Source organism: Otolemur garnettii, unplaced genomic scaffold (assembly GCF_000181295.1).
Source record: "Otolemur garnettii isolate 467f Iridium unplaced genomic scaffold, OtoGar3 scaffold00083, whole genome shotgun sequence".
Taxonomy (NCBI): Eukaryota; Metazoa; Chordata; class Mammalia; order Primates; family Galagidae; genus Otolemur; species Otolemur garnettii.
Genome location: NW_003852478.1, coordinates 1,935,764 through 1,946,673, shown reverse-complemented (window position 1 = coordinate 1,946,673; position 10,910 = coordinate 1,935,764). Strand labels below are relative to the sequence as shown.

The 10,910-nt window shown below is 36.9% G+C and overlaps 1 protein-coding gene across 1 annotated transcript in view; it reads left to right on the top strand.

The window, feature by feature from the left end:
- GNPDA2 (glucosamine-6-phosphate deaminase 2) overlaps positions 1-10,219 on the top strand; it is a 25,505-nt gene extending 15,286 nt beyond the window's left edge. The window contains exons 5-7 of the mRNA XM_003794582.3: positions 2,035-2,219; positions 6,206-6,380; positions 9,932-10,219. Of these exons, the coding sequence (XP_003794630.1) occupies positions 2,035-2,219; positions 6,206-6,380; positions 9,932-9,993 (422 nt within the window). The 3' untranslated portion in view covers positions 9,994-10,219. The remainder of the gene's footprint in view (positions 1-2,034; positions 2,220-6,205; positions 6,381-9,931) is intronic.
- The last annotated feature ends 691 nt before the right edge of the window (positions 10,220-10,910 follow it).

The following is a 10,910-nucleotide window of genomic DNA, read 5'->3' as shown; positions in this document are numbered from 1 at the left end:
GCCCCTCATACATGAATGGTAGGGATTAATAATGAAGATAAAGACCGTACATGAAGAGCACTGGTACATTCCGCCCCTCGGAACTGTAGGAACAGAGGAAAGACATTTACGCCAGACATGGAGTAATTTCTGACATATTTCTTAGAGATGCTATCATCTTAATTTAGACTTAAAAGCTAAATAAAAATTAGTCACATTTAACTAAATCATTTTATATTCCAAACCTCAATTTTTGAGTTCTTGGTGGCCATGAAGTGAATATGTTGCCATTGTTCATTGATGGGCCTTACTCAGAGTTTCAGCTTAGCTGTGCCCTTATCTGTGCCCAGTCCCTAGTGAGCTCACTAGTGTCCATTGTAGTGGACTTTCTATTTTTACAGAGGTTTTCTTTCCCTGGTCCCATCCTTTTCTCCTTTACGGTCGAACCTCCATAGTTGACCACCTCTTAAGTGACCTAATTTTCATAGACTGGACATGCACCGTATGCATGTGTGACTATCGTCGGCCAAGGTCCTTATGCTGACCGCCTCTGTATGTTGACTAGTTTGTTACAGTCTCTTGAGTGGTCAACTTACAGAGGTTCTACTGTATAAATATAAATGTTTAGGCGTATGTATACTTAAGAGGAGGAATAGAAGAGTTTTTACATATGCAGAGAAATGAATATCTGTAATTAAAACACATTTATGAGCAGACATATTCTTAGTAGTAGGAAGAAACAATGTATAATTACCTGCATGTGGGTCTGGCTTTCTGTCTCCATGTCACCGTCCCTGGACAGTTGTCCTTTGGTGTCTGTACCTGCTTCCCAGGGTTCATTTCTTCCTCCGTCCTTCCAAGACGAGGCTACCCTCTGCCAGCTTTGACCTCAGGGTAGCCTGGGAAACTTTACTGGAATGGGATGGTGTCAGTAAGACGCAAATAATCTCATCCTTAAACAGGCAGAGTATAGATGCTGATGGTACTTTAATGGTCATTACTCCAGGGAACTTGGGGCTTTATTTTTGATTGAGGTTGTCAGAAATGTGACCTGCTACTAGGGTCCCTGTGTACAAGCTTGTTTTATTTACGTCATAGAAAGGTCTTAATTAAATGAAAAAAATTACCTTTTCATTCCTTCAGATAAAGACCGCCATATTCTTGGCTATATTTTACAAGCAGTCCTAGAAACGTCAGAGCTAATAATATATCTCTTTAAAGCAGCGTTTTTTAACATGGTTGTCACCTATGTTACGAAATCAATATAGTCAGTCATATCCACATTTTCTTTTCGTTTTATTAATGAAATGGAACGGATAGAAAATAGCTTGTATGGCCCCTCGTCAGAGTAAGTATGGTTTCATGCAGTTCTTGTTTTATTACATTTATGTGTGTGACATGTGTGTGTATACTGGGTAGTATATAGTATATCAAATACTTCTTCCATTCAGTTCCAAAAGTTAGAATACTCCTGATCTGGGTGTTATCTTGTTTAGTGCATTTTTATAAGTGAAGGAACTCTACTACAGAGAAGTTCACCAATAATTGCCCCATCTGGACTAGAACCAAGCAAATTGAAGTGTGACAAGACTAGAAAGATCTGGAGTTAGGAATCAGCACACTTAGAGTGCTTGGTTTCTAAAAAAAAAAAACACTTAGATTTCTTTCTCAGTGTTTACTACATTGCGACCTTGAACAGGTTGCTTGAGCATCAGCGTTTCCTTTAGTGTTTGAAGAATGGTGGGAGATGAGGGAATTAGCTATGCCTAGTTGACCCTTTCACAAGTTGCTGAACGTCTGTTGTGGTGATGCAGGTAAAAGGGCATAAACTGCGGAGTGTTACACTAACACAAGGCGGGACTTGACTGTTATCAGACCCAGGTCAGCTCACTGCTAAAGCATGTAGAAAACATGGAGGTACTTTTTTAATCAATACAGAAATATTTCAGTGCAGTATTAGGAATTCAACTATAAAATAAAACAAGGTAAGTGTGTTTACTCTTAAAACCATGTTTAACTTAGAGACCCTTCTTCACTGTATGTTTCTTTTGAAAGGAATTGGTCCAGACGGTCACATCGCTTTCAACGAGCCTGGATCCAGTTTAGTGTCGAGGACAAGATTGAAGACTCTAGCAATGGACACCATTTTGGCAAATGCTAAATATTTTGATGGAGATTTATCAAAAGTGCCAACCATGGCTCTGACTGTTGGTGTGGGGACAGTGATGGACGCTAGAGAGGTAAGAATTCAAAGCTCTTTGATGCTTGCTTCTCGATGCTGACAGATTCCTGAGGGATGAAGATCCTGAGTAAGGGATCCTTCGGCTGCATTCTGCTTCCATTGTAAATTTTTTCCTAGTTTTAGTAACTACATTTTGTCATTCTCATTGACATATTTAGAAATTAACTAAATGAAGGCTTTTGGAGTTGTAAACTAAGAATTAGTATCACTTTCAGGTACTGCTTCACCTGGCTTATTCCTGCTTCCGTTTGAGGTCCTAATATCTTACTGATTATATGGTTTGTTTTTAATTGAAATAGTTGCGTGGAAGGACTGTCGGGGAAAACGCAATGCTCATTACATACAGTACTCTGCTTTTGAAGCCCTCGAGATGATTCAGTGTGAAGTGTTTCCTGAAATGTGCAGGGTAGCCCAGTTAGTCCCAGCAGAAGGAGCCCGGCTCGGTCTGGATCTTTTCCACGTTCAGCGTTTAGTGTGGAAGAGCTCCGAACAGTACACTGTGCCTGATTTTTAAGTTTCTGATTGGACTGTCATTTTCTTCCTTGAGAAAAACAGAACAAATCATAGTTCATGACTGTAAGTAGTGAAATTATACGGAACCCAGAACTTTGTTGGTAGCAGGATTGGACAAGTTCAGAGGAAAAAGTACAGGCAGGATATGATAAATAGATAACTGATCTTGATAAAATTATACCTATACGTGAGCATACAAATAGAATTGTCATTCAAAATACAGGAGTTTCTCATTATCTAGAAGTCATAGGTATATGAAAAGAAGACCTTTCAAGGACTGAAATTTATAGTAAATAATTTGAAAAAAACATTTTAGAGCAATCTTACTTCTAAAATATGAAGCTGAAAAGTTATGTAAATATATTTCTCACGCTTAGCATGATTTAAGTTTTAATGATTAAACATTTTTAGAATGAACAGAGAATTATTCAAAAATTGACTTTTTCCCTTGGGTCCATTTTTGCAGTAAAATTATGATGCACCCCCACATTCCCAGTGGTTATAAAGAAAACCATCATGGTGAAACTATTCTAGGGCTTCATTGTTTTCTCAAGAACGTAGCTTAGTGCTTTGATTTCACAACATTCTTTTGAAACAAATGTTATTTATTGGTTTCCTTATCTTCAGTTGTAATGGGCGTAGTTTGTACAGGTTGCTGGTGGTTGTGAATGGACTTGCAGTGTCTCCAGTGTTTCCATTGACGTCGTACACACTTCATTTCACTTTGAATCCCTGTGTAGGGGAGGTGCTTCCACTAAATGGGAAGAGGGATTGAGTGGGGAGCTAAATGTTCAGGTGGTCAGTTCATCAGATATCGTCACACTCTGGAAATGTGGGTAGTGAGGACCTTCTGTGTACACCTTGGAGGATCTGAGAGGTTTCCCCAAGACCTGGGATAAAGAACCCATGGACTACTGGCTTCAGTTACCAGTCAGTTCTTACCTTGGGATCTTAAGGTTGAGGACAAATTTGGAATGTTTTATGTTTTCTCTCCTTGCTTTGCTAACACTGCACCATTGAGTTTTTAAGTTTAAAAATTCCCTTTCTTAACCATTATCCTCAGAGTGAAATTTTTTCCTCTCTCACATGGCTGTGCTTTTCCTTTATGACATTTGTCACAATGTAAAATGACTTCAGTCTACTCCCTGCGTGTATAAACCAGTGCCTGCAACTGGGTAATTATAAAGAAAAGGAATTTATTTTGTAAGATTCTTTAGACTGAGAAGTCTGAGGTTGAGGGACACGTCTAGTGAGAGCCTTCTTGTTGGCAGGGATGGTGTGTGGAGCCCTGAAGCAGCACAGGGTGTCACCAGGCCAGGACTGAGCCACCAGTTCCACTCCCAAGAAGTTAATCCATTCACCCTTTAATCCATTAAACTGTGTGGGCACAACCCTTAGGACCCAGTCCCATCTTAAAGGCCATACCTTCGAGAGCAATTTGTTTTTTCCCAATTTCTGCTTTGCCAGGTGTTTCTTAATATCCCTAATACATTTAATTAATGTCTGTACACGTTGGCCAGCAGTGAACCCCAGTAATCAATCCTTCGCCCCACCCTGAGCTTCCAGCAGCCTCCTTTCCTTCCACTCCCTCCGTGTAAATGCTAGGTGTGTCCTTTCTGACCAGTTTGGTTGACTTCTCATTGTTTTTCGCAGTGTACGCTTTATGTTGAGATTCGTTGCCGCCTGTCTTACTACCTTTTTAGAGTGTTTGCTTCAATAATGAAAAACTCTTAGCTCCGATTGTATAATTGTTACACTTTTTAACAGTGTTTCTGTCTCTCAGGGGACAGTGTAATGTAGTTAGTTGTTAAGGACATGCACCCCAGAACCAGACTTATTTGAATCCTGGCTTTAGCAAAACCTTGGACAAGTTAGAGAACAGCCCTGCCTCCGTTTCCTTAACTATAAAATATGAGTAACAGTAGTATCTCATGGTGGTGTTTTCGGGGAGAGTGCGTGGTTCATTGTTTACTTTTTGAACCACCAAGTCACATTAGAAAACTTTCCAGAAACAAGTTTTTGAAATCCTTTATATGTCAATCAAAAGATACTTTCATTGAATACAGTACATGTTACGGTAGTTTTCTAGTAACTCTTCAAGTGCTGGTTTAAGAACTTTGCCAGATTGCCTGCATAATAATCACATAAGGGTGCTGGATTCCTGGGCCCTAATTCCAAATTCTGAGTTTAAGGACCAGGACTCAAGCCAGGACTATTGTGTGGGGTTTTTGTTGTGTTCATCCCTTCTGTAATCCATGTATCTGTCTTAAGAAAAAGAGTTTTGGCCAGTAATGTCCAGCAAGGAAAAGTAACTTACAAATCCATTTATTAGTATAATAATTTACTTAGTGTATCAAACTGAGAGGGGTTTTTGTCTTCAGAGACAAATGTGTTTAATGACAGATGACATCATATTAAACGTGCAGAGCCTGGATCCCTGTACTTCAGAAGTATGAATAAGAATGTCAGGGGAAATTTATACATATTTTAATTTATTCATGCTCTTTGATTTTAATCAAGATACAGCTTCAAAATTAAAATCAAGTAGTGAGTCATGATAAAAAGGAACTGTTGAAATATTCTGGTCTATTAAGCTTTCATTTCCCCCATTCTGAAAGGTCTACTTATATATAAAATATGCAATTCAGAATTTTGATGTAATGTACTTTAAAACTACAGCCACTTTAACATTCATTTTCTAAACCATTATAATTTAAAATAATCAAGTTTAAAGATTGTTACATAAACTTATGTGCACAGTTTGAGTTGTAAAGTAGGATTGGCTTACTGTTGAAAGATGGTAACGAGAAGATTCATTCTGACACACTCATGTTATTGAAATTATTTTATAGGCAGTTTGGGATTTGGGAAGAACTTGGATTTTCTGTAGTTTATCAGGGTAATCTCAGTTGTATATACTTGAAGGCAGATTCTTTGTTTAAATAGATCCTTCGGCGCCAGTAGCACACCCCTCGCCCTCGTGAAATGACTTAAGTAGATCCCTGGTCCTTGAGTCAGGCGGCACTCCGTTAGTGAGGTGACTTTCAGGCTTCCCTAGAGGACTTTCCAAGTATCTGTTGTTTGAAGGTCTTTCTGATTTTGTGTTTGTCTGGACTACAGCAATTTGCTGTAAAATTCCGATTATTTAAATGTTTGAGGACTTACAATTTTGCTTTTCAAGATAGTAGCCCTTTTGTTTCGTTTTCTTCCTTCTCCCAGATCTCCTTTATAAATCGTTATTTACTGTGTTGATATTGTGGGTGTTACAGTATATTCACTCAAACCCCATCACACACTGTGTTGCTTTGTTAAACCAGAAGCAGCACTTTGTTCTTGTTACCTTAAAAAAAAACCTTGAACTGTGAAGAAATGTGGAGCTGTATATTCTTGTCTTTTCTTCAGAAAAACATTGGTTATGCAGTCCTGTTTTTTAAGGAAAGCTTCTGACTCACATGGAACCTGACTTTCTAGGTGATGATCCTCATCACAGGGGCGCACAAGGCCTTCGCCCTGTACAAAGCCATAGAAGAGGGGGTCAATCACATGTGGACGGTCTCCGCGTTCCAGCAGCATCCCCGGACTATCTTTGTATGTGATGAAGACGCTACTTTAGAATTAAGAGTTAAAACTGTGAAATACTTCAAAGGTGAGCATTGAATTTATAACCAGACTGTGAGATGTTCTGTTGTAGATGAGAGTTAAAACCTTACTGTGGCTGTGGCCTAGTAAAGGCATCGTGGGACCCAATAATTGGTTCTTTCAAAGAATAGAAACTTCTCACGCAGATAATAGTATCCTTCAGAGAAGTTTGTTGGGTGTTTTTATTTATTTTTTTTAATGAAGAGAATCTCTTCAATCTATCTTTTCAGTAAACACAATTTTTCTTGAAATCCAAAGTTTAAGAAAATATTTTTCTTTCATATTAAATATATGATGTAAAATTAAATAACTCAAAGGAACCATCTATGTCCTTTCTAGTTTTCTCATGTTTACCAACCCCCCCGCCCCTCTCCCCACCTGTGTGTCCAGCCTGATCGGCGGAGAGTATAGGTCTCTCACTGTCTCACTTACTCTTCATATCTTAAACAAATCTTTCCGTATGTTGAAGTTATAATGGCTAAATGTTACAAGAGCATGGAATAAACTCTACAAATAAGCAGGAGTTTGGTTGCCTAGGGTTCTGTAGTTTGATTTTCCTTTTGCTTGTTTTCTGTAGTCTAGTTCAACAGTTCTCAAACCTGCCTGTACTGAAACTGGAGTGTCTTAAAATTGGTGTCACCATAGCTCACCTGGTAGCATTGTTTTTTCCTCAGTCAGGCTGTGTATCAAATGCTTGATAACAATGAGCAAAAAAGTTTTAAGAGATTGTCAAGGAACATCTGTCTCTACTCAATTTGGAACACTGTCTAAGAGTCAGCGCTACATATAGAGACACACATACAGTCAAGCTAAGTAGGTATGTTTAATTAAGCACCTGTATTTACATAGTTGATGTTAAAATTACATGAACTGGTCAGGTGGGTCAGTGACATACTGTTCAGCATGTGTCCTGCCTTTGTTACGTGAATGGACACACAGTTCTAATCTTTTTGCTCTTATTAGTAACTAGGTTTTTATTTTAACATGTATTGGAAAAACTACACTAAACATATAAAAGCTGTGTTTTTTGAGTACGATTGCTTAAGGTTTAAAAAAGCTATCATGGTTTATGCCTCTAAGACACAGTGATCTTGTCTGAAATTGGAAAGTATTGGTGTCACCACAGCATATGTGGTAGCATTTTTTCCCTCACTGGTACATAAAATAATAGTGTTTCACAGTTACAGCACCAGTATTTGGCAATAGGAAAACATGCTAAGTCCTTTTAAAGGAAAACAGTAACTCATAGGACATGTAAACGTGTGAGTGTGGCAGACACCTTGCAAGGGTTACACAAATGATGGAAATTTGGCAAGCATTGGAAAATGTCAGGTGTGTTTAAAACAAATTTGGTCAGACCGTGTATGTAGTTTTGTCTTGTATTTGTATTCAATGTTTTGTGAGCATTTTGCTATTTTACTAAATATTGCTCAAAACCATTTTTAGTGGATAGATAAGTAGATACAATTTAAACATTTCTTCATTGGTTAACATAATATTTCTATTTCTGTTTTTATCAGTTGACTTACTCGTTTTTTAACAAGGCACAAAGGTTATCAAATTAAACTGTAAATTGTTAGCGTCTTTCAACCTGCCTGAAGCAGAGTGATGGGGTGAGAATCACTCAGCCCCGCCCTCGGTGGGAGTTTCACCCACATTATTTCCTTGTAGTTCTTCAGATTTCATCCTAAAATGTATTCCTTAAACTTAATATGAAGAATCCTCATTATCTACAAATTTAATGCCAGCTTTGAGTGTTTCATTTAACATGGCCATTTTCTAGTAATAGTAATCCCTGGGAAAACTCCTGTACCAATCTGATTTGTTACATTTGGTTTTTATAAGATTTTTACATTTTAGCAAATATTTAATAATATATTTAATAATGGCCAATACCTCTATGATCAGCCATTATTCTGAATGCATTGTAATTCTCACAACAGAGTTATGAAGTGGGTACTGTTTATGTTCCCCATTTTAAAATAAATTGACAGGCTTAACAGGTAGAGACATTACACCACTTACCCAAAGTCACACAGCTCATATGTGGACAGAGCTGTGTCAGGCTCATCTGGGGTCTGAGCTTTTGACTAATCTGTTATGCTGCCTCCCAGAAGAATGGTATCGTCTAAATCAAAACCGTATTTCCACATTAATACCATAATCATTGCTTCCCTAAAAGGTATAGATGTCTTAGATAATTTAAATTAGAAGGGAGGTAAACGTTAGTTGTTGTAGTTTCAACTTTTAGAATTTCTTCTGGAAATGTTGAAGCATAGACCATAGGAGGGCTGCCACACTGGTGGAAGAGAATGTGTGTTTTCCACTTTGGACCTGTTAGGACACATCCTTCAATAGAAGAAAAAATGGAATTAAGATATTATTCAGGGCTATAGGCCTCATTTTATAGTATTTGGAGAATATGAATCCTGTGATTATCCCTAATTCTTCAAATTCTACTCTTATCACTACCATGTCTTCTGTCATAACTAAAAAGTGCCAACAGGAAATCTTAAAAGAGTTCTAATTATTTAGTTCCTGAGTATTTAGATCTAGGTTAACTATAAGTATTATAAATGGAAGTTAATTTTGGTATATAATTTCTAAAGAATACAAGTTAATTTCAAGAAAACAATTGTAATAGTTGGGAATTTGTTTTATTCATTCTAGTTTTTTGGTTTCACTTTTTAAATACCTCTTTGATTCTGGTGTATTTCATGACACCTCGTGATGGATGTGTTTTCCTCTTGCCTGTTGAGGCCTGTCCCCATAACGTGACAGAAGTAGGATGAGTTCACATTAAGCCACACTCTTAAGTAACTTTGTGTAGACATTGCTGTTTAGAATCTGTGAGATTTAACTTTTCTTCTGGCAACATGTAGGAAGTCTAATAGATAAGAAGGATCTACACGCATACATAAAATCTACTTAAATTTAAAACACCAATTTCTACTGTAACAGGTACCAATTACAGCATTTAAAATCTACTTAAAATTTCAATTTCTGCTCTAAATTATTATTTAATGCAGGTTATCTTCTGTATTGTTCTTAGTAAACCTCCCTCAATATGGAATGGCTAAGCTTATAATCAACCCAAGTCATAAAGACATATTCCAAAATAATGGAAAATCATTTGCCAGATGAATGGATAGGGTCATATGCTGGAGTGCATTAATAGTGTTGAGCCCCTCATTGGAGTCTAGTAGAGGAACTGCAAGAGGATCAAAATCCACATAGACTTTAGAGGGCATTAAAATGTATTAACTGAGTCAGTACTCCAGTTTGTCTCATGCTGAAGCTCTCTGAAGAACTGCTGCTCCTCTGTACATAGCCTCCATCTGCACTGGTTTATAAAGATAAGGTGGTGTTTGCCAGGTGGTTAAAACTAGAAATCTGAAACATTTCTGTTTGTACTTTTTCAATAAATTTGGCTATTTTTTTTATCAGATGGTAACCAAATAGATGGTATCTTATTTTATAAAAACTTTTATTTTCTAAAGTAAATGAGATAGTTTAAAATTAACAAAAACAACTAGAACTGTGCTTTTTTTCTTTAAGGTTTAATGCATGTGCACAATAAACTTGTGGATCCACTGTACAGTATGAAAGAAGGAAATTGAAGGAGATTGGAGCAAAAGTCTTCTTGAATGAGCAGAGTACTTTTTTAATAAGAAGCAGATGAATTTTCAGCTATGCAATGATAAAACATAGGGAATTTTGAAGATTGTCATTTTTAAAGTCCACTATCTGTTGAACATTCCATATTTAGAATGTATCTGTTTTAGAATAGGGTTTAGAAGTAGTTGGTTCTAAAAATTGGCTATTTTATTATAAAATAAAAAAGCCACATTGCTACCTAGAAAATTGCATAGAAATGAACTGTCTGCTTGTTTAAAAATCTAAAGTCATTTTAAAGGTAAAGAGTCTGCATATCAGGTGCCATTTCTGACATGATGCCAGTGGCATACACAGATTTCCATTTTTAATGACAAGATGACACTCCAGACCTTCCAGGTATCAAGCGACTCTCACTGCAGACTTTTACTGCTGGAATGCTGTCTGTCTTCTGTGCATTACACACACAATCTGCTGCATGTGGTTGCCTTAGTCCTGTTCCTGCAGAAACATCTAAATATCAAAAGTTATGCTCTCTATTGTTAGTAAAGGAAATCTGAACAGATGACAGTGCCTACAAGTACAGTTTACATCCTTTCGGAAAGTATGTAAGTGCATGTTTTTTGTGCACCTTCTTCTACGGCACTTTTTTACAAATATGCTCTTATTTTTATTTAATGACTTGGGCTCATGCTCGAATGTAAGTTATCTTGGCAATTATGCGCTTTCTATCTAGCAACACACTTGGGAAATTCTTTTGGAGAATATTTTCTAATTATTGTTAAACTTCATAAATGATTAGGTTTATTCCATATATATATATATATATATAAATATATATATAAAGTGTCGAAAAGAATATGAAATATATATATAAAAGGAATTACTGCAAACTATTTTAGACTGACAAAATTTACATAAT